Here is a 24,728-nt window from a genome sequence, read left to right as displayed (position 1 = left end):
TCGATTTGTCATGTTATTTATGTTGATGAGCTTGTTAAATTAAAAATTATCAAATTAAAGTGAAACTTCATCAACACGTATCATTTAACTATGACACTTCAAAAGTATTTAAAACTATAAAACAATTTGCACAGAACAAAACTTGTTTGGATGTTTTAATTACAAAACATATAACTTTTGACTTTTTTTTCTAAATTGCACATGGTAACTATTGTAAAAACCTACAATTTTATTTATACTTAAAAGCTTAGACATACACTTGAACGAACTATTAAAATTAACTAACAAATTTTGTTAAAATTTTTAAATATATCTGGCAATGTTAATTACTTCTTATAAATTACCCTGATTGATTGTGGACTTTACCGATAATGTCAATTTTTGTCACACTTTTATTTTCAATACGACTGAACTTTCGGATTCAACTGAATATAATGTTTCATCTAAATATCAATATATTATTTTAATTTAACTTTCTATATTAATATAAAACTAAGGTAAAATCCTAGCACACCAGCCCTGGTACGGCCCACTGTTTCACTCTGACTGAACATTCAAGTAAAATAATAATTTCCTGGCTCAGTTAGTGATAGTAAAATTATTTTTCAAAAATTAACAAAACTTCATCAAGTCTGAAATTACCTGATAAAAATCCTGCCAAAACTACAAAGTACAAAAATCTCACCCTGATGTGGTCCACTGTTATCTCCCAGGGCCGGTGCCCCAACAACTTGTTGATCTCGTTCAGGTTCTGCAACTTCTTCGGGGCCTTGTGGTAACCTAGCAACCATTCGGGGTTTCCCCCTATTTCGAGAAACTTCTTCTCCATGAGGCTTACCAGGAACAAGCACTTGTGGCGAGCGGCTCCCTGTGATTGAAAACAAAAAGTTTTACAATTATTTATTTTACTGTTTTAAAACAATTAAATGTGTTATACCTGTTATATGATAAGTTTTATTATTTTTAATAAATTTATAATGTATAGAAAAAAAAAAGAATAATTTAAGTTTTCAAGCTACTTAAGTGTAGCTATGAGTTTTACTTACATTCTTTACTATGTTTCTTTTGCTGAAGTATAAGTTTTGTTGCTGGGTAAAAAAACAAATATCTGTAATGACAGTTTGTTGAACACAATAGTGTTGAATCCTAATTATAAAATTAATTTTACAAAAACTTTTTGTTGTGGAGTTAAAAATCTTATTTGCAATTTAAAAGGAAATTTTGTTAATGGTAATTTTTTTCCCATACAAAAAACTTTCATCTTTTTATACTAAACACGATTGTATATTAACTTTATTTTCTATAATATACAGTAGAAAATTTTTAATTAAAATCAAACATGATTATGTGCAGGTAAAATTTAAAATATAAACTTTTTATTAGTTTGTCTTTATACTATTTATAATTAACAAAATATTGAATAGAAATATCTGCATTTTAACGAAACATTTACTTAAAACATTTAGTATTACTTTTGAAATAAGTTTAGACTTGTAATTACAGACTTACACGAATTAAAAATAATTTCTATATTTCAATCAAATCTGCTTACATACACACGCAGATATATACTAATCCGATTAAGAGTAAGCTTTTTTATTTTTTCTCAGAAAAAGTGTGTTTACATACAATTAAACCATAGTAAATTTGCAGAAAAGTTTAGGGTCGTTACAAGTTTTGTTTGTGCAACCATTTTATTGATAAAAAACAAAATTTATCTTTAAATCTAACCACACGTAGAGATGACGACTTAAAAATAATTTTATAAGAATATTTAGTTTTATTATTAAAGTATGGTCTTCGAAAAAATTTGAACTTTACTTTTATTTATTTAATACACTTAATTGATGCTATTTTGAAATGTAACAAACGAAACAATTAATATTTTCATTTGTAAATAAAAACATTTTTGTATTTATGAATTTTAGTGTTCATCTTATTGCTTTAACTCATTCTGCTTTCTTTTGAGTTTATCTTTATTGCTGTTTTGTTTTTTTTATTCAAACTTGTATTTTAGTTTTTATAAACTTATTTTAATATTGTACATATTAGATATGTTATCAAAGTTTTGAAACTTTCAATAACTTTTTTCTTCTTCAAATAAATAACTTTTCAATATTACAGCTAATATTTTTTGCAGTCATTTTTAATAGTTTTACAGAAGATGGTAGGAAAATTTACACTTTTTATAAATTTTATTTAGTATTTGAGACATCATATGTAATTGGAATCACGAAAAACTAAACCGCTTAAGATTTGTAATCTTTTACGCGCTTATCGGTGAATGTTTGCAAATAAAGTTTAATCCGGCTAAAAATAACTTTTATATTCAAATTATTTGAACTTCTTAGAGAAAGTGTGACTTTTGAACACTTCTAAACCAAACAGTTTATACACAACAAACTAAAAATCATAAAAATATCTAACATGTTTTAAACATTTTATTTTAATAAAAAAGTGTTTTTTTTTTGCAATTAAAGATTATTTTTTAGATTAATTATTATTAATAACAATTTAGTTTATAAACATAATTACAACTTTAAAGTGTTTTTTTTTTCAACTCATACATTATTTTAATTAGGTACTTAAATTAGAATTTTTTACCTCTATTACCGTGATACAGGCAATTTTCTTATAATGAAAAAAGCAAATATATTTGAGCAGATTAAATGCATCCCAAGCTTACTAATTAACATCATTTTGCTTCCTATTTATTTATTTATTTTACTTTTTTATTCAAGCGTGAGTAAATTTACTCAAATATTTAAGTATATTACCAAATACTTTAAACTCTAATAAACTTGAGTGAAACATGCATTTTTTTCTTGGAATACACAAACTTTTATCTTCAAATCGAGCACGCTTACATTTTGCAGATAAAAACTTTATGCGGCAAAAATCATTGCAGTGAAACTTGCATCAGTAGAAAGTTGAAAACAAAAGAGGGTGAAGGTATATAAACGAAATCCATTCAATCTTATCTCGACGAGGCAATCTCTCTCTCGTTTCCGGTGAACACGAGAGAGCTCTCTCCTTTCCGGTAAATACGAGAGAATGACCCTCTCTCGAAAGCGAGACAGCTCGAACGCGATTGCAGCAAATTTGAAAACTGCAGATTTTCTGCGGTTTTTCTGTATTGCTCATTGAATTACGTGTTTTTTTTGCCCTTTTTCGAAAGATCATCGAACCGATTTTTTCGGGATTGGATAAAGATTACAAAATTTTTAAGTAAAAAAAATACATAATGATAATTAAAAAAAAGCTCTGACGTGTGTATGGATTGTTCATAAAATAAAATTGCCTGTCTTTTATTTTATTTAATGAGTGTTTAACCTTTATTTTGAAGTGAACAATTAAAACTACTTATGAAGATTAAAAATAAAAAAGAGGACATTGAAAGTTTTAAATGCTTAATCATAAAATTAATAAAAAAATTCAAAGTTTTGCGAAAATTCATCGTTTTGTTTAATTTAAACAAGTATTAAAACAACTTTTATGTTTTCTTTGTTTTATTTCAACAATTGCCTTAAACATTACATATATGTCAGCAATTCAAAGAATTGCTCATACAAAAGATAAATTTAATTTAAAAAAAAGAATAAAACCTTTGCAAAAAAGTTCTTTGTGAAACTTTTAAATGATAAAATGTTTTAGAACCAAAATACAGCTTGAAAACTTATTTTACTCAAAATTGTTTAACAAAATAAAAACAATTATAGTGTAATAAACATCAATTCTTAAGTACTTAAGTTTTTGAAAAAAAACTAATTAAAAGAATTTAAAAAACTTACGTAAACAACTATTTAATTTTTTATGATACAAGTTGGATTGTTTGAAAAATTAGTTTTTCCATAATTAAATTTAAAAGAGTATCAAATAAAGATTAAATTTAATCTTATATGAGAAATATGAATATTAATTTCATAAGTTACTTTAAAATATTTTTAAAAGTGTACAAATAGTTTATAAAGGTTTTTTTTCTCGGCTTAACTTTTGTAAACTTTAAAAATAAAACTATATTTCAACAAACGTAATGTTTTACTAGACAAAATCAATTAACAAAACTTGCGTATCTGACTTGACTACTAGATTTAAGCTTAGTGTTGATGGACACTAGATTAAAAACATTTAACGATGGACATTAAACGGCTTTGAATTAAAAATTAAACTACTAAAATTCCTCATTAAATTTGCATATCCAACTATAGATCAATGCATTCAAATAAAGCGATGATGGACTTGAATTACTTTATTTAGACGCTTTCTACAAGATAGCTTTATTTGACCCTCGTAATGATGGACACACGATTAGCTTTTTTTAATCACCGACTTAAGTATTAAGTAGATAATTAAATGGACAGTCCACTGTTAATTGAACTTATGTTAAAAGCAAATACACGTAACTTTTAATTTAAGCTTGCAGTAATTCATTGACGATTGACAATAACGTTCGTAAAAGTTATTACTAATTTTGGAGTGAGAAAAAATATTAGTTCTTAGTTTGAAACATTTTTTTAAGTGTGCCTATTGAAAATAACTAATTGTAAACGAAACTTTTTGAAAAATTGATTTTATATTGAACATTCTATTGAGCGAAATTTTAAAAAAATGTCTTGTTTTAATATTTTTAACAATTAGATGTATGTTTTACCTACTAAAACAATAATTTTAAATGCAAGCCGCTAAAAAAATTTACTTGTGTACTCATCTACTGTTCACAGATATTTTTTTCGGTTATTAACTTCAAATAGTTTTTTTTCAGTCTTTGGTGTGAAATATATTAGCTCTTAGCAGCAGTAAAGAAAGTTAATTAAGTTTCAGTATTAATGTGTATATAATTTTATTACAGCACATCCTTTTGCCATTACAGTCAGCAACTAACTGTATTTCTATTTTGTCTGATGCAATACATATAATAAAAACTGCCAACAATGCAACGTTATCAGACTTTGAAATTGAAAACGTTGCAACCTTTAATTAAGTAATCTATTGATCTGTTTAGTCAGCTATTAATTAGTTAATTGTTTTTTGTTGTCTAACACGGCATAAAAGACTGTTTATTGCCAATAATGTTAAGCCCAGACGTGTTAGATTTAACAGCTTGCAAATTAAAATGTTACTTATTTAATTAGGATATGTTCATTTTTGTTTGAAGACTAAAGAGCTGTACAGTGAGATAAACTAGATAACTGTGACTTTAGGGAAATTTTGAAAATAAAGTGTACAGAAAAGTTTAAGCAAGGTATTTAACTTTGTAATGAATAACTTGAAACTAATATTTGAAATATAATAAATATACAAAAAAATATAAATTTACCTGAACGAATTGTTGCATATGAAAAAAATTAAAAACATAACAAAAAAATTTCAAAAACTTAAAAATTTCTTATACCCTGTTTGTTAGTTTGCTTTTGACTGAAACCTTGATTTAAAGTTAATAAAAACATTTTCAATGTTGTTATTGTTTGATAAGGTAAGTAATTTAAGTTTTAAACAGTTTGATCACAATCTATATTAATCTTATTAACATCTTAATTTAAATGTCAAAACATCTTGAAATTCGGGTCAAGTGACAATTTATTTTCAATTATTTACAATTTAAATTCAAGGATGGGTTTAAATGAACTCAGTTAATGTAAACTTAAACAACTTTTCTTTAGAAGATTATTTCTATTTTTAGAGGCGGTTTTAGTAAAACAACCTTGAATATTTTTTGTTAACAAAATAGGTTAAATCAAAATTTTACTTACTTATAATAAGATGATGATTAATTTATAAAATTGTGTAACTAATAAATCATTTTTTGTTTATATAGATTAAACCAGTCTTCTGCTTGTAGCTATTTTCTATACTAAATTTAAACTAAATAAAGTTTGTTTTATTTTAAGAAGATCAAATAGCTAATTTTTACACCTATACAAAGTTGCCTACAATTGAAATTAAATTACTTAATGTTTTTACAGGTTTATTTTCAAATTGGTTTTCTTAAAAACTTTACGGAAAACAGTTTGCACAAAGAATTATACAACGTTTTTTGAATAATTGTATATTTTTTTAACAGAATATTTTTTTCTATTTTTTTACTAACTATTTTAGCGTTTTATTTACACTAAGTGTTTAAGATTGGCTTCAGTAATTAAAATTATTAATGAAAGCACTTTTTCAAAATATTTTATTAGTCGAATTTACACAGTTTTAATTAAGTTGATACCTCAAAAAATATAACACTTTTAATTTACTTACTTATCTTTGTTTTTCAATCACTTGTTCATCTTTTATTTTACAGTTAACAACTCTTAGTTAAATTATCATTAATATCTACTATATCAATTATATTAATTAAACAGTTTAACAAACCATAATTCCGATGTAATGGCGCCACCTAGCGTCGAGACCCTTGTGCTCCCTCATAAGCGTGTTGTTGTTATGACGATACTGTTTCAGGTATTGAGGGTGAACCCCCATAACCATGACCATGTGGTCGAGTCTCCCATCCGCGTCGTAGTAACACTCCTCGAACAACTCCTGCACCTTTCGGGAATATTTCTTATTTAAATAATGTTTACTAAAATATTTACTTTTTTTATTTAATCTTTATACCGTACAAATCGTAAAAACACTCCAAGAATAATAGCTTAAACCTTAAATTAATGATAATTATAAAAACAAATATTGATAGCAACACGACGTTTCATTACAATAGAGTGTTTTTACAAAACATGGGGGTAAATTACTTCTTTTTAGTCTTATATATTTTGCATTATAAATTAGGCTATCAGTTAATTTTTACCGTTTATAAAAATCGGGAATATCTCCAGAGATACAAACGATAAAATATAGAAAGTTTGTTATGAAAAGTTCTATACAAAATAGGATCAAATTGTAAAAAACTAAATATACCTGTATGCCCTTAACTGGTTTTAAACATTTTTTTTATGTATTATCGAAAAAATTATTTTTATAAACTATTGTTGTAGTTATGATTAATAATAATGTGTCTGTTAAATAAATACTCAATAGTTCTTTTATTATCTATAACTAATTTTTGCTAACTCATTAAAACTTTAAAACAATTTATAATACAACAGACCAAACAAATTTAAAAAACAGCTACATGGTATATATTTATTTTATCAGGTTGGGGAAATATTTTAACAAACCACTGTGAGAAAAAAGTGAACTTTCGAAATAACAACGCAAAATTACTCACATTCTTTAAACAAAAACTTTGGTGCATACCGTTTCAATAAACATTTTTTAAATTATATTCAATCAAAATTATGTACTTTAATTTTTATTATTTTATTTTGTTTTAACATACTTCTAAATAAAAATAAAATGTTTTAAACTTATAGGTCTTACTTAAAATATTAAATAGAATAGAGTAAAATTATATGCTGGTAAAAACTTCAGCTTTTATTAAAAACTATTAAATGGACAAATTTTTTTCAAATAACTTTTGTAACTAACTGTTTTAGGTTGTCTTAAACACAATTGGAACCGAATATTCATAAATCCTTAAAACAAACAATTAACTTCTATTTTCATAAAATTAAAAACAAAAATTTGCTGATGATAGTGAAGATAAATGTACTTTTTAAATATTTTAATATGTTCAAAACCATTAAAATTTTGAAGTTTTTCAAAAATAAATTGTACAAACACAAAGGCATAAATAAAGTCAAGATTGTTATTTAAACCTCAAAAAACACTAAATACCAACTTGAATGATAATAAAAGTTGGTAATTTCATAGCTTTTGGATATATTTGTGATCAATCAACATTGTTATAAAAAATAGTGTTTTTTAATTTTAAAAAGCTTAATTATATTATTTAAAACAAAAGCAACAAGTTTTACTAAATCCAAAACAAACAACTACAAATATATTTGAACATGTTCAGATATATTTCAAAACAATCAAGTTGTAGTTACAAGAGCAGAGAAAAAAATCCATTCATAACATACTCGACTGATATAGAAAATACACCAGGAAAAACAACAAACTTTAGAAAAATTCTAAAAACAATATACATTTTTTCACTGGTATATCATTGAAAAACAATTTGATTAAGTAACATAAAACTAAAAGCATTTATTCACACTAGACCAGCGGTTCTTAACTTTTTTTTTCATGTTTTACCTCTTTTTGGAAGTTTATTACCAAATTTACCCCCAATATACAAAATATTGTTTATTTATCAGAAAAAAAATATAGCTTTTAACTTAAAGTTTATAAAATATAACAAATCGTAAAATTTAGAAAGTTTACTCAATTTAAAAATTACATATAAATACTAAATTAAAGATTAAAAAGACAATTAATAAACATAAATTGACATAACTTGAAATAAAGAAAATTTACATCCATGGGGAAAATTTACCCAAGGTTAAAAATCCTGCACTAGACTAAAGTCCCTAAGAATATACATCAAAACAAGATTAGAAAATTGTATAAAAAATCTAAAAAGTATATTTTTTTCACTGGTATACCATTGAAAACAATTTGAATCAAAACCAAAAAATATTTATTCATGATAGACAAAAGTCCTTAAGTATATACATCAAAAGAACTTTATAAAAATTAAAAAAAAAGAATTCCACTGGTATATCATTGAAAAACAATTAGATTCAATAGCAGAAAAACATCCGTCCATTATAGTCTGAAGTCTTAAAATTATACCGTTACAGTAAGTCAGACTGATACTACGTGCTTTCGAAAACTTCGAAACTTTTATCTTCAAAACAATCAATATGTGTATTAGGCTCGAAGCTTGAAAAGGCAGTAAACAAACTTACAATATATAGATAAGAGGGTGGGAAAAATAAATAGAAAAACAACTTTGATTTATATTTTTCCACTTGAAAGTAATTAATTTTCTATTAATAATCAAAAATTGTGAGAAGCTAAGAGGATGCAGTAAATAAATAAAATTTTGAAGAAAAATAAACTTTGATAAAGTAACACAAATAGTTTGACTTGTTTTAAGACTGGGCTTGTAATTATAATCGTAATTTCAAACTCAATACTTTTTGCTGCTTGTATAGAAAATTTAAACTGATTTTATTGTTTGAAGTAAACAACATTTAATAGTAAAAAAAATAGTAGTATTTTGCGCTTAAGTAGATAATTAAGTTATTCCATTTTGTTTTCTACAGTTAGACAATTGAAAAATTCATAATAAGGAACACGCTACTTCGGTTTCTTTTTTTTTTTGCTAAATAAAAAACAATTTGTCATATTGTTTTTCCAAAAGCGGTAAGAATAAAAAACTAAAACTAAAATCATCCGAAACAGTCAGAATAAATACTTGGAGTTTTGTTTTACTATTGTAATTTCAAAAAATATTTTTTTTTTTTGAATTAGAACAAAATAATAATAATAACTAGAAAATTTCAATAAAAAACTTGTAGTTTTTAAGTATGATGGAAGCGTTAATTACAAAGTGAAAAATAAGTTTCAACCAAGTTTTATTTTTTCAAAATAAAATGTATTTTTTTATCCTAACTCAAAAGTAAATACGTGTTTAGTTTGCGGTATACAAGAGAAATTAGTGACAAATTCTAAGACAAGTAGTTTATACAAATAAATAATTAAAACATTTTTCTTGCCTATTTCGTAAATAAAGTTTTGCTTTATTTTTACTAATGAAAATAGATAAGAAACAAGTTTATCTAATTACATTTAGTATTTTTGATAAATAATAAATTTTTCTCACTTTGTTATCCATGGTCTCATCGGAAGGCATCTGAAAACAAATAAATAATCACAGTTTTTGTAAAAAATTTCTACCAAGGTAAAAAGTTAAATAATTCCAGATAAAAAGTTCACAAAACATCAAGACAATAAATTTTATTGATAAAAATAATATAAATAAAATAAAAACAAATTATACAGTAATCTTCCTTTATTCTACCAACATATGTTTCTGTGTGTCAACGAATCAACACACTTCAACTGGGTTCTGTAAAAAAATAATTACTGTAATAAGAGAATAGAAGCATAGAATAAAGTAGGTGTATATATGTTTTCATTAAAATAAGATATATTCTACAGATAATAGTTATTAATAGGTGAAATACTTAACATTAAATCCGACTGTTATAAAACTATATGATATTTGTAATTATTAAGTCTAAAATAAATAAGTAAGCTAAATTACACAACAAAATATAGTATAAACAAACAACTTACGTTAATAGGAAAGATAACTAAATCAAAATTTACCGTTGTTAACTAACGAAAAAAATACATTCGTTACAACTAATAATTACGTCACAATGTAAATGAGGCCACCTAAACTATTCAATTTTTTTCGTTAGTTAACAACGGTAAATTTTGATTTAGTTATCTTTCCTATTAACGTAAGTTGTTTGTTTATACTATATTTTGTTGTGTAATTTAGCTTACTTATTTATTTTAGACTTAATAATTACAAATATCATATAGTTTTATAACAGTTGGATTTAATGTTAAGTATTTCACCTATTAATAACTATTATCTGTAGAATATATCTTATTTTAATGGAAACATATATACACCTACTTTATTCTATGCTTCTATTCTCTTATTACAGTAATTATTTTTTTACAGAACCCAGTTGAAGTGTGTTGATTCGTTGACACACAGAAACATATGTTGGTAGAATAAAGGAAGATTACTGTATAATTTGTTTTTATTTATATTCCAGTGAAGTTACTTTACTAGGATCTTTTGTTAACAAACAATTAAAACTATATTTTGAACAGTTAAAAATAATATATCAATTAAGATATTAAAATTCATTAACTTTTGTAATTTTTATAATAAACAAAAAGTCTAAAAATCATGAAATTCGAAAATAATAACTAATTTCAAAAGTAATTTATTATACTTTAAACAACACTGTTTTCATTTCTAAATGTATTTATTATTTTTACATTTGAAAATTTATTACATAATTATTCATATTTATAATTATAATGTATTTAAATTTTTTTTATTGAAACATTTAATAAACTACAAATTTTGCTTTGTTAAAAAATAATACAACAATTGTATTTATAAACACTGCAAAATAACAAAAAAGTATATTTTATAAAACTAAAACTAAAAACACTTAGTTAAGTAAACTACATAAAAAGTATTCCACAACATTTTTTAATAAACAACCATCAACAAACTATTTTTTTAATACTAAACAAATAATCAAAACATTACAATAAATTAATGTCACAATAAACCTCACCTCACAATTTGGAATGAAACTGCAGATAGACTTGTGAACAGAGTTGGGCATAGTGAAGTTGTACTCCTAAAAAGTTTCAATATTTCATGAATTACATCAAATTACAAACTAACCTCCAAAACCAAAGTATTTTACCTAAAACACTGTTTTTCAACAAACAGCTTAGAGCCATACACAAATGTCAATTTTCATTTGGTGATTTACTACTATAAAGTTTTGTATTGAGTTTTTATAGTAAGTTTGATGTATTTGTTACCACAACCCCTTTGAAAAACTATACTAAATGTTAAAGTTAAACTGATAATTCGACCAAGAATTTTGTTTACAAGCCGTTGTTTGATTGAAAAATTTTAAACTTGAAACAATCAGATGCTTGACTAAAAAACCAGTTCACGTTTAGTTGTGGCAATAAACAATACAAACTGCTGTTCGGTTGATATTTTAATTGGTCGTTAATATAACAAAATATTAAACACTTCATCGAAACAGGTTAATTTTTATTCTGGCAACAAAAAAATAGTTGTTATTTAATTTGCATTTCTAATAGTTTGTTAAAACAACAAACTATAAAAACCTCAATAAAAAGTTAAATTAATAATTCCTTTGATCAAAGAGTTAATACTTGATCAAAAACTTGTTCACTTTAAGTTTTGGCAGCAAATAGTATCAAGTTGTTTGATTGATAATTTTAAAAGTTTGTTCAAACAACAAAAAATCTTAAAACACCAATATAGAGTTGAATTGTTTCAAATTATTACAATCATTCTAATTTTTTTGATTAATAATAATGAGATACTCTTGATTGATAATTTTAATTGATGGGCAAATTAAGTAGAAACACTGTTCAACGAAAAACATGTGCTTCTTTGAAAAATAACTTTGTTCACTTGTTTAATAAAAGTAAAAACTTTGAGTTATTCTAACAATGATATTGGAAGTTGAATCAAATTACTTTGTATAACCAAATTTTATAGAAATAAAATACATCTTAGCAACAAGGTGAAACTATTTTCATTTATGATACAAGAATAGTTATTTAGCAGACAATAATTAAATTACTAAATTCAAACAAACTTTCAGTTGTTGCAAAAGATGATAGCATCCTTCTTTCACATCAGGAATGGGGCACCTCAAACTTAGTCTTTGTAGAGTTGTGTAAACATCTATGAACACTTCGTCGGGCTCATTGAAACACACCTATAATATTAAACTAAATCAAATGATAATACTAATGTCATTACTAATTTTTTTATTAATGGAATTGTTGTGAAAAAATCAATAAATACATCTGCAACCAAGTTAAATAACTATTGAAATAATAACACTTGGTAAAATTTAAGAACCAAAGGTTATCTTATTAAGTCCATTTTGACATGGCTACAATGAAAGTACTAATACTTAAATTTGTACCAAAGTTTATTTGTAAAATATTTGTGTTTAAATGGAATCACATTTTTGATTTTTCAAAACAACCAAGTTGTTTTAAAATAATTTTCTTTTTTCATTGTAATACCGGTTACTAAGTTATTTAAAGTTTAAACTTTTTTTGATTCTTTACAGCCTATTTTATTAACCAGTAAAACTATAAAGGCTATATAAAGGCTAAAAATATAGCTTTGTATCTTTTATTATCTTTAAAAATACCCAAGTTTTACTCAAAACTAATTTCTTTAGAAGGAGTGTTTTTAAACAACCTGCTTTAATCTATACAATATAAGCAAACAAATTAAAAAGTAGTTATTTTGAAAACAGTACTTAAATTTAATTACTGAAGTAAAACAAATTTATTAAGAGATGTCTTATTTTGCCACCTAACTTTATACTTCGTTTGAAGTAAATCTTTATTTTCTCAAAATCTTTCTGTATATCTCAACACACAGCAAACAAACAAAAAATCATTTTAGTGCATGTACATCTTTTATGTATTTTTTATGGTAGCTGTGGTGTTCATCAATAACATTTTTTTTCTTCGAAATTCTTTGCATGTTTACACATCAATGTAAAAAAGTAGAAAAAATCTTAGATATATTCATAAATACTTTTTACCAGACATAATAACATTATGTATATTATTTTATTTTAGTGGTTTCAGCTTAAGGGAATAAAAATAGCTTATACAATATTCATAATTAAAACTAAATATAAACAACACATACCTCACTATTCTCTTTCAAACTTGACGATATTGTTGTTGATAGCATGTCAAAAAGATGACACCTTTTGGTTCTATCAGTGCAGGAGGAATACTCCTTGATGCTAGCTCTGATCATCTCAAAATTAAGGGAATTGAATACCTCAGACCTGTGAATTTGAAATTGCCTCAAAAGCAATTGAAGATGTATACTTTTAGTGAAGTTTTCAAAATTAAAAAAGAAATCAGTCATGAAATTTTTATAATTCCGTACAAGTGTATCTGTTTTATTCTAAGAAAATTGTTATAACTAAAAAATAAATTGAAATTTTTCTGTTTAAAAAGTACCTTATAGTGTGAAGTTTTTGCTTTCAAAAAGGAGCAAACATTAATTTTTGCAAAAAATGTTGGACCCCCTTAATTTGTAATAATTTTGCTAATATACCTGATTCTTGACGCTATCAACATACAAATTTAATCTCATACTGGATTGTACTGAAGTAAGATTTTGATAATTATTATACATTGTTTATTAATGACAATTAAAATAATAAGTCCTGGAACCTGGTGCACTAAGAACCTTTTGGTTCAATATAAAAAAGTATTTTTAAACAACTTTTTAAAATTTTGATTACAAAAATATTTTAATAGTTTAAATATTTTTTTATATTTGTTTTGATGACAAAAACATACGAGCTTGTCACTATCTTAAGCTAGAAAACCAGGTTGAGTGAAAACTAGCCAATATAAAAAGTGATAATAAACTAAACAAATTAATTGTTAAATTAGCACTATTACTTTAAAAATTAAAATTATAATAAAATAACTCAATATTTTGAAAATATAACACCATTTAAACAAACTGGTTTTTTAAAGTTATAAAACTAGACGGAAATCTAAAACATAAATCAATTAAGTTGAGTCTTGCCAGACAGCTAAAAAAATTCTAAAAATTAAACTAGCACAAATGTTTAGCAATCCAAAACATACTTTGTTAAACAACTATACTTAAAAATAAACCTCTGCATGTTGCGGACATTCTGGTGATTGTGACTGACAAGCGGTGGACTGACGGACAGGTTAGTGTGGGGGCATGAATGTTTTCCCCGTTTCCTAGCAACAGGGACTTGCACAGGTTGATGGGGTGAAATTGTGTGGGTGTGGGTCTGAAATTTGTTCAAACATTTCTGCACTGGATTCGGTTCTTCCTTTGACATATTACATTTACACTCTGTTGATAACATGGGTAAATATTATTGGTGCTCTATGTTTTAAATTCAACCTTCAAAAATTTAAGCTGCAATTTTTTTAACATATAGCAATCATCATAAAAACATATTATTCGCGTTTTAAGACAATTGGATAAAGTTTTATGAAGGTATTTTTTTGGTTTTCTGTACAATTTTATAACTTTTTGTTTTTTTTTTTTTTTTGAGAAAATCACGAAGCTCCTCAATAAACTTTCTGCAAGTCGTTTTAAAACGCAATAATATGTTTTTATGTTACATGTAATAAATTTGCAGCTTAAACTTGAAAGTTGAATTTTTAAGGTCACATAGAATTTACATAGGGGTTGTTTTCAGAAAAATTTAAAGTGTGCCAAGGTGGTAAAAGCTAGGAAGCTAATACTTGTTGTGTTGTTTTTTTTTTATGTGATCCCCAAGCTAAAAAAATTATCGTTGTGATACTCAAATATTTCCATTTTTAGGGGCAACAGATTTATGTGCATTTTAGTAATATTGACCTTCATAATATATAAATATTTATTTATTTTGTTATTATTCTTTTTTATTTAGCAAATCACTCTGTGAACAAGTTAATTATAAAAAAGGATAAAATATGAGTTAAGTTTACTAATGTAAAGTTAAAATCTGTTTAAATAAATAAAAATATTTAAAAAAGTTCAATTTTTTTTTTTACTTATGATATATTACATTAGAACTCTGTTAATAGACAACTAAAATCCACAGAAAATAAAAACTAAACTGAAAAATAAGTAGTGTAAAAAATTATAATCAAAACAACTAAAAATAGTTTTAACTTGTAAAAAATATTTAGACTTGTTAAATAAACAATATGTTGTAACATATTAACTAATATTAAACTATAAAATAAATAATTATGATTGTTCATTACATTCTTAACATTGTTTAAGATATAAACTTTCTACTAATAAAGAATTTTACAATTGAAAATGTATTTTATTTTAAAAATTACTTGTTTATTCCAGCTATTAGACTGACAATGCATTGTTAAGTTTGTTGTATAACATACATCTACTAATTTAAAAAGTAAACAAACTGTATTTATTTAATCTTTTTAATAACAGTATTTTTGACATTGTGCCATTTTTTATATTTGTGTAAATACTTTTAAAAAAATAAAAATTTCAAAAATATAATTTATTTTACTCAAGTGTACTAAAATAAGAAAGGTTTTACTTATAAATAAACTTCTATTAAGAAATATAATCAATAGTTTAAGTTGTATTCAGTTATAATGCTAATCAAAACTTAGAACAAAATAGTTCATAATTCTTATAATGCATTCAACTTGTAGAAGTCTATTTTAAAAATCAGTCATATGATAAAATATACTTGTAAATAAAAAACATTATGCTTTAATAACTTTACAGATGCATCATACTACAGATCAGTTTAAACTTTTAAATATGAAATTACATAAAAATTTCTTGATAAAACTCTTGCATTTAATAATTACTTTATACTAAGTCTAATAGCATACTAAAGTAAAATTGAAGTAGTTAAATGTTTTACATAAGTGAAATATACTTTAAAGTTGGTAGTAACTTGAACTAGAATAAATCTCACAAATTAGGCAAATATTTCAGTTATTTTAAATTAACTACAAACTATATTTATAGCTTTAAATAGAATTGTACTACTTTCTTTATAGTTAAATTACATATAACACAACATTACAAATCCAAAAATTTAAAGCAAATAAAACTTCTTACATTAACTCAAAAACACTTTGTTATTCACACAATTACAAGCATTTGATTTTTTGAGTTTGCGGTTTCCAGCACATATCTAAAACTGTTATAATCTTTAAATTGCTTTAGACACCATTTATTTTACTTTTTTGTTTTGTTTCTGGTACGTAAACTAATATTTGCCTACTACACGTCTCTATTAGCTAAACTTTATAAAAATATGAAATTTTTAACAGCATTGGTATTAATTGTAAACCTTTTATACTTTTACTTTTTTTTTTTAATAAAATATCTTGCACATATTTTTTATATTTTATTTGGTTTATATTCAAAGTTTTGGATTGTACTACGTACAACTTAAGTCATACACAACTTTATTTTAGTTTATACGAATGTGTTTCCATAATTCTTTTTTTTTCAATATTTTTAAAATTAATAGTTTCATAGAAAATATAATTTAAAATAGTTATTAACTACAACAATTTAGTAAAATAAATATTTATAAATTAAATACAAAAAGGTTAAAAAACTAAAAAAATATTTTTTTTCTATTATAAAATATTAATACAAAATGTATATAAAAAAACAAGTCAAGAAACTATTAAAAGTAAATAAATAACACACATTTAAGTAAAAACATAACTCAAATAAACAAAGCCTTGTACAAGGTTTTGAATAATTAAAATAATAACCAAAATTCATTTTGGTATGTATTCTTAATTTTTGAAAGTATGAAAATTCCTTTTTTATTAGAAAAAGCAACTCATAGTAACCTAAATTAAAGATACATGTTGTAAGTATAAAATAACTATTTATAGTGTTGAGCTCAAAACTTTTTTGTGAAAACTCTATTTAAAATCATTGTAAGCCAGATAAGGTTACTGTACATATTTTGAACTTTGTTTCATTAACTATTTATGTTTATAAGCTTTTATTACCTTCTAATTTACTTTTAATTCAATGATGTTATTAAAGCTAATCTGTTTTGAATAAACAAAGCTAATTTATATTAAGAAACAATTTATTTTTAGCACTTTAAGATTAACATTTGTTTTAAAGTTATTGCTACTTTTTTACTATTTAACTCTTGTAGACTTAAATATTTTGTATGTAACATTATTTGTTTTGTTTTTGTATTAAATTGCTTAAATTAAATGTTAGAAGTAATTTTGCAAACTTCATGTACAGGACTAAAAATACATAAATAAATAATTAATTGTAATTTTTATGTCAGTAGTTCGAAGTTTGAACAATTTACTCATAAAATATGAAACAAAAACATTTAAAAGAAAGTAACTTTTAATGACTGTTAGCTTTAAAGTATTAAGAAACAATTTAATATAATTTTTAAATTAAAGTAATCACCTCGTTTATTGTTCTTATAAAGCTGAAAGATTAATGATAGTTTTACTGCTGCAGATTAAATATATTCAAATTACCTAAATTTTCCTGATTAAATCAAGCTAGAAGGTATTGCAATAAACAATTTAAAACAGTTAAAATTATCTTCAAGACTTATTAACTAAGAAATAAAAAAATATTTTAGACAATAGTGTGTAAGTTATTATTATAAACCTATAATTTGTATTGTATTATACTTTTATACAGCTTAAGTGTTTATTATTTCTAATTATTTAACTTTGTATCAGCAAAAAGCTTAAAAACCTTTATATTTCTGAGGTTCTTATCATCAAAAACTACTTATCAAGTTTTATTAAGATTAGGCCACTAAAAGTGTACAACTAATCTGCAAAACGTGTCTGCTTAATATTATCTTTAATAGAGTTTATTGTAATCTCAAATTATTATTTTAGTTTATTGTAATCTTGAGCACAAAGTAAATCTTTTTAAGTTTTTAACTTAAAGAAACTATAGTTTGTTTATAAACCACTTGTTTAATTATTTGTTTGTTTTCTTTTTTTTTACAAAGCACCATGATTAGGAGGAATAGTATATGAAAAACAGACTCATGCTAATTTTCATTAAGTATTAATTTATTATTTAAGTCAAACAATTCAGTAATTATGACATCATAGCAAAAAAATCAAAATTAAAACCACCCAGATTTAAAATACTTGTTTATTTTTTTATTGGTTGACTTTAAGTTTAAATAATAAAGCACGATTGTTTCCAATCCATGTAAACATATTTTCTTAACTGTACATGCTTCTTAACTTTTCCAAAATAAAATTCCTCTAATCACAACTGCACTCTCCTGTCCTCTAATAAGAAGTGAAATATGGTGAAAATATTCTACTTGTAATTCTAAGAAAACTTCAAACTACACAAACTAACCAACACATGGGAAAAAACAACTCTAGCAGTTGGTTTTGAAAAAATTCTCCAAGTGTTTTCCTTGGATAGTCGTTTTTTCACTGGTCAATTTCACTGGTCAAAAAAAATTTAAGCTTCTTTTCAGGGTAAAATTTTAGAGTAAAATATTTTAGATTAAATATATATTTGAGTAAACTTAGCTACAGTAGCAATTGACCAGTGAAAAAACGACTATTTTTCCTTGGATACTGTAATAAATTTTAAACCTATGTTCTAATACTAAATATTAATAAATATGAAATAATGTTTTTTTTTTGAGAATTTTATATGAATAAGCTAAAATCGATGATTAGTTAAAAATCATTTATACTAAAAAGCTTAACAAAATTAAAATTTCCAAAATATGTTGGTGTACATCAAAAAATAAATATTTTATTATACTTTCAGAACAACCACATCTAACTTTTTATTTCTAAATAAAGTTTAACACAAAGCTTAAAATATTTACTGATAATGATTCGTTTTTTTTTTTTGTAAAGCATTATAAATATTATTTATGAGCATTTTCAAAGTTCATAGTTGCAGAAAAGTCATATACTGCATACTTGACCAATATTTTGATAAATCTAAGGAGTTGTTTACGAGACTTTTTTGTCTTTTTCATTTTAAAACATGCTTTTGACAAAAACGCACCAGAGACATGTAAAAAAATTAATAATAAATTAAAACACTTAAATATCTTATTTTACCAAATAAAAAGTTTAAAAACTAACTAATAATAAAATAGCTTAAGCTAATTTGTAATTTGATAGTTTAAAAAGTCAACTATTTGCTGACATTTAATTTATCTAAGTGACATTTAAATAACTATTAAACTTTATTTTTTTATTTATGCTTATGCATATAAAGATAAACGATAACTAAAGTTAATAAAATAAACAGAAATTTTAAAATTAAATAATAAAAAGCTAACAAAATGCTAGTATTAAAAACTTTTAAATGAATTATGTTTTGTATATTTTATAAGTTTTTTTTTTTTTGATGTAACTTTACTTATCGTTAATTCGATATATATGATTTTAAATTAATGGTTTAAAAGACTTTAAAATTATTTTAGTTTTAGTTATAAGTTTGTTAATTTCAAATTTTACAGCCGATTAAAGTTTTTTTTTCAATTTTTCTATTATTGTACTTTTGTTTAATTGTTACTTACTATTTTATTGTTATGTCTTAGTTTAAATATCTTTGCAACAAATTATTTTCTTTTTAGATTGTCTTTTTAAATAATTTTATATACCTATACACCTGAATTTTTTTGATTATATATTACTACTCAAAAAAAGAAGATATTATTTAAAAAAAAAGCAAAATTTAATAAATTTAAATAAACAAATACAATTTTTTAACGAGTTTAATAATAAAATCTATTTTACTTTTAAATTTTGATTTTTTATTAAGTATCTTAAATATTTTCTTGACTTATTATACTTTTTCTTTCACTTTTCACATTAAGGTGATAATAAAAGAACAAGTAAGTTAGGTAAAAGTTGTTGTTCTAAAAGAACTTTTAATACAACAAAAAAGCACTTAGAATCACAAAAATCTACACAAGTGTAAATACAAAACTGTAAACATAAACGAAAATATTTAACAATGTATTTGTAAGATAAAAAATAATAACTATCAGTATAAAGAAATTAAACTAATAAGTACAAAAAACCTATTAATAAAAATAAATAGATACTTGTCTATACAAAAAGATATACAAGACAAAGAATTTAATAAAACGATATATATTTTGAGCAGTTTTCATTAGTAGAGTACAAAGCTAACAAGCTAACAAGATATAAGACTTTAAAAACTTATTAAGTTACCAAGTGATCATAAAGTAATCAAGAGAGTAATAAATGACTAAAGTAATTAGCAACAACTAAAACTATTAAGTTTACTTACATTATAATTAAACTACAGTAAAACTATACATAAGTATAATGACAATTACATGCCTTAAAAGTTATTACGAAAATAAAAAACAGTATAATAAAAATATTTCTACTTGCATAAAACAGAATTATTTAATGAAATACAAATAGATCGTAAACATTACTACAAACTTAATTATTTAAATCTACTTAGATTATAACTGTTCACACAGATTGAGTTATTTACCAAATGTTCTGTAATGAACGAACGTTTAGATGCATCTAGAAATTTGTAGATCATTTTTCATTTCTTTATAGCTTCTCTACGCTGTATGGGACATGCTATTTTATCCTTTTCCTGGGGTGTCTTGTTGTCAAACCGATATAACTTACTTTACAAAAGCAGCTGAGTTGGTAAATTACCATAACTTTATTAAAGTTGGGTACTGGTTTTTAACATTGGTGTTAATAGTGGTTTTGACGTGAAGACAATCCCTTAGTTTGCTGCAAATTATGTTTAAAAAACTTTTTATAGTAAAAGAATAAAATTCTGTAACAGTTTTTAGGTATATTTTAGTAAAATGTTTGTTTAATACTTTAAAATTAAATGTAAGCCAGCATAAAGATACGTACTTTAAACAAATTTGAAATTTTGTTTAAAATTACAAAGCAAATGACCTTATTTTTGTAGCTTTTGTGAATTTTGTCTAAAAAAAGTTACTAGTCAATTTATATATTAAAACGTATATAAAACAACACTATTTTACTTATTATTGAGTTCGTGATTATTTCTTGATAACAATGTTGGTATAAATGAAACTTAATTAAATATATATTAAGTTAAAACTGTGTAGAACTAACTTTAAAGTTACTGAAAGAATAATTTTAGAATGATCAGATAACAAATCATTCTTAGCAACGAGTTTTAATGCAACTAGATGGGTTAGATAACATTATAGAACAGTTTTATATTCAATATTAGAAAATGGAGAAATTTTAACATTTTAATAGAGTATAAATTGATAAAAAACTTAGTAGCTAAGGTCAAACTGTGAAAAAAATATAAATTTAATTACCACAACACAATAGTGAGAACATAAAATTTTTACAATATATAACTTAGAATTAAGTATAATATACATTATACAGTATAAGATTTATAAACCACATACAAGTTTTATTTAATACTATATTAAAGTTTAAGTCGTATTTTATGTTTTTAAACTAGATTTATAGTTATGAATATCAATCTATTTTTAGTGAATATTAAAACAGAGTTAATTCGAAGACTTTCTACAACTATTCAACAAAAAAAACTATATTAAGTTTTAGTAACGTGTGATGATTGTATTAATTTAAAAGATAACAATAATTGTAAAACACCATTTATTATTTTTAAATATACTGTTTATACAGTAGAATTCGTGATAAAATACACCGTTTAATCTCAAAGTTGTGTTGTACTGATGATATAGTTTTTTTTTGTCTTTTATTAAACTTTATTCCTTTAACTTAATATAGAAAATTATTAAAATTAACTTTTTACTAATTTTTTTTGAGATTCAGTGTGTACGTCTTTAAGTGCGTACCTTATTAAGCAATGTAACAAAAAGTATGCTTTAGAATAAACAGCGGCACCGGCGAATATTTTGCACGGAGTTTCACTCTAGCACAGAGCGTCACTGTTGTACAGACACTCTAGCTCGGCACCGTTTTAGGTTAGTGTTACTTTATCAAAAGCAATAATTTAGCACGGCGTCACGTTTTCTCATATTTAAGTAAACAACTTTTGCACGTAGCTTTACTTCAGGACGATCAATACTTTTTAGCTGATATATTTATTAATAACGAATATTATATCAAGTGTAGTTTTTTTATATGAGCTAAGCACAGTAATTATCCTGTTGAGCACACACTTCTGGCACTTTAGTTTAAACTTAAAGAGAATCACTTACCCAGTGTATATTACTAGGTCCAAAAAAGTAGTTTTATGTTGATAAAATAAGAATAAAAATATCAAAATATATTTTTAAACTTTTATAGTAAAAAGGAACTTATAAAGTCTGTAAATTTAGTTTTATTACATTTGTAAAAATTTTTGGTTTGTTTTGAAATAATTAGTAGAACATTTTAAAAGCAAAGTTTTAGCTTTTTTATTGTTGTAAGACATTTAAAGCTTATTATCTTTTAGTTTAATATTTTGCATTGTTTGTTTGTACATTTTCTAACACAATAGTATAAATACATACAAAAGAATCGTGCACAACTAAGCCATGCTAAAGTGACACTCTTTGGTAAATTGACTCTCTGTTCAAAAGTGTCTATCTGTGCTAAACTGCTAATCTATGCGCTAAAGTTTCAATACGTACTTAAGCGCCTTTCTGTAATAAAAAAAAGGCGTTTTATTCTGTTTCCTCTATCAAGAGCATGCTTTAACTGATTATTTACTACCTGTGCTACGCCTGGAAAATAAACTAAAATCTTTGTTTAATCAGAAATTTGCCATATATTAGTAGATTGTATTTGTTTAATAATTTTTGAAATAAAAAACGTCAAATTCGTAGTATGTAGTCATTTAAGTATTTTTTTTTGCTGGTTCTATTATGTAGACAGCAAAAACAGATTCTAATTTAAATTCTATTTGTGACGTCACTATGTATTTGTACTTTTCGAAAACCGAGTCGTAAAAGGAAACACTTTTATGAGTTGTATAAAGTTTTCAATTGAAAAACAAAATACAAGTAATTTAAGTGATGATTATGCTACTAACAATTTGTATTGATTTTGAACTGAAAAGTACACTTTTAATCAAAGATGTTCAATGTTAGTCTAAAATTTCAACTAAACTTTGGTTGGTAGAAAAAAAAATTCCTAAAGCAAACTGTTCCAGTTTTAGTTATAAAGACACTTAAATTAGGTTATATCTAAGTAAATTTTAACATGTCATTTTTATGATGTTTTCATAGTTATATTAGAAATTATTATCTAACTTTTAAAGTTTTAATTCTTGTAGCTCACAAAAACTGACAAAATACTAAGTAATTTAATTTCAACGACTCGACCACGACATTAATACATGGTAAATTTTAACATTTTTTTTATATGTTGGTTTGATAAAAAATTGTAAATAATGTCTTACGAGTATCTTTATTTTAATAATAAAATTAAATGCTAAAACTTTTTTTTTAATAGAGTCGTTTTGACTTTTAAAAATTGAATAATAATTAAAAAAAAACAATAAAAAAGCTAAAAAGTTTATTACGCAAAATACTGTTTAAAAAACAAAACTTTGAAAACTTTATGAATAAATGAAAGTTTAAATGTAAAAAAAGATTAAAAACTAGTATAATGTTATAAATATTTTTTCAATACCGTTTATATATACAAATTTTAAAATTCATTATTAGACACTTTATTGATTTTTCAAAGTGTTTTGCTAAGTTAACTATAGAATAAACTCTATTATTGAACAACAGAATATGTCCTACCTAAAAAAAAGAAATTTCGCTGTACCCTACTTAATGAACTAGAATTAATATTTTATTTACTACAGTTTTAAAAGTTTTTCTTTTACTTTTATTAATTAAATTTAGTTGTTACGATTATGAATTAACTTAATGTTCACTTGTTCAGTAAATAATAAAACAAATTATTTACTAAATCAACTTTTTACATTGCATAATTCTATTAAAAAATTTAACAATACACATTTAATTATAACCAACTTATTGTACAGATCTTTATGATAGAATATTTATGATAAAACGTGTGTACTAATAAATTCATTTTAAAGTTATACATTGATATTTAAGCAATTAAATATTTAAACTAAGTAAAACTGTGTAAAATCTGTAAAATATACTAATTTTTTTTAATGAGTTTTTTTTTATAACACTTTTGTTAATCTCGTTTTAAATTTTAACTGTAAACACTCGAAAAAATATTCTATGCAAGCTTACTAAGTGTATCCAAGTTGTGTACTTAAAGGTTCTTTGTACATCAGATCCTAGGACCAAATATTTTGAGTGTTTTTTTGTAGTGCAATAAGCTGTTATAAAACATTTGTATGTATCAAAGTATCCAATACTTTTGACTTTAATAAGCAAAAATGTTTTATATATATCAGGGGCGTGTCTAGATACTTTTAAAAGGGGGTTCACAATTTTTTTTTTAATTTGCCGCTTAAGTACGCTTTTCTTATGTATACACTGCCAGTT

The 24,728-nt window shown here is 23.8% G+C and overlaps 1 protein-coding gene across 1 annotated transcript in view; it reads right to left on the bottom strand.

The window, feature by feature from the left end:
* Positions 1-14,586, bottom strand: part of LOC145843895 (sestrin-2-like) — a 35,911-nt gene extending 21,325 nt beyond the window's left edge. The window contains exons 1-7 of the mRNA XM_082951159.1: positions 14,380-14,586; positions 13,385-13,529; positions 12,303-12,425; positions 11,229-11,294; positions 9,719-9,748; positions 6,358-6,531; positions 686-868 (exon numbers count right to left, since the gene is read on the bottom strand). Coding sequence (XP_082807285.1) covers positions 686-868; positions 6,358-6,531; positions 9,719-9,748; positions 11,229-11,294; positions 12,303-12,425; positions 13,385-13,529; positions 14,380-14,576 — 918 coding nt within the window. The 5' untranslated portion in view covers positions 14,577-14,586. The remainder of the gene's footprint in view (positions 1-685; positions 869-6,357; positions 6,532-9,718; positions 9,749-11,228; positions 11,295-12,302; positions 12,426-13,384; positions 13,530-14,379) is intronic.
* Between the last annotated feature and the right edge of the window lie 10,142 nt (positions 14,587-24,728).

The sequence above is a fragment of the Thalia democratica genome, chromosome 9 (assembly GCF_965202585.1).
Source record: "Thalia democratica chromosome 9, ktThaDemo2.hap1.1, whole genome shotgun sequence".
NCBI lineage: Eukaryota > Metazoa > Chordata > Thaliacea > Salpida > Salpidae > Thalia > Thalia democratica.
This window is presented reverse-complemented; position numbering and strand designations above follow the sequence as displayed.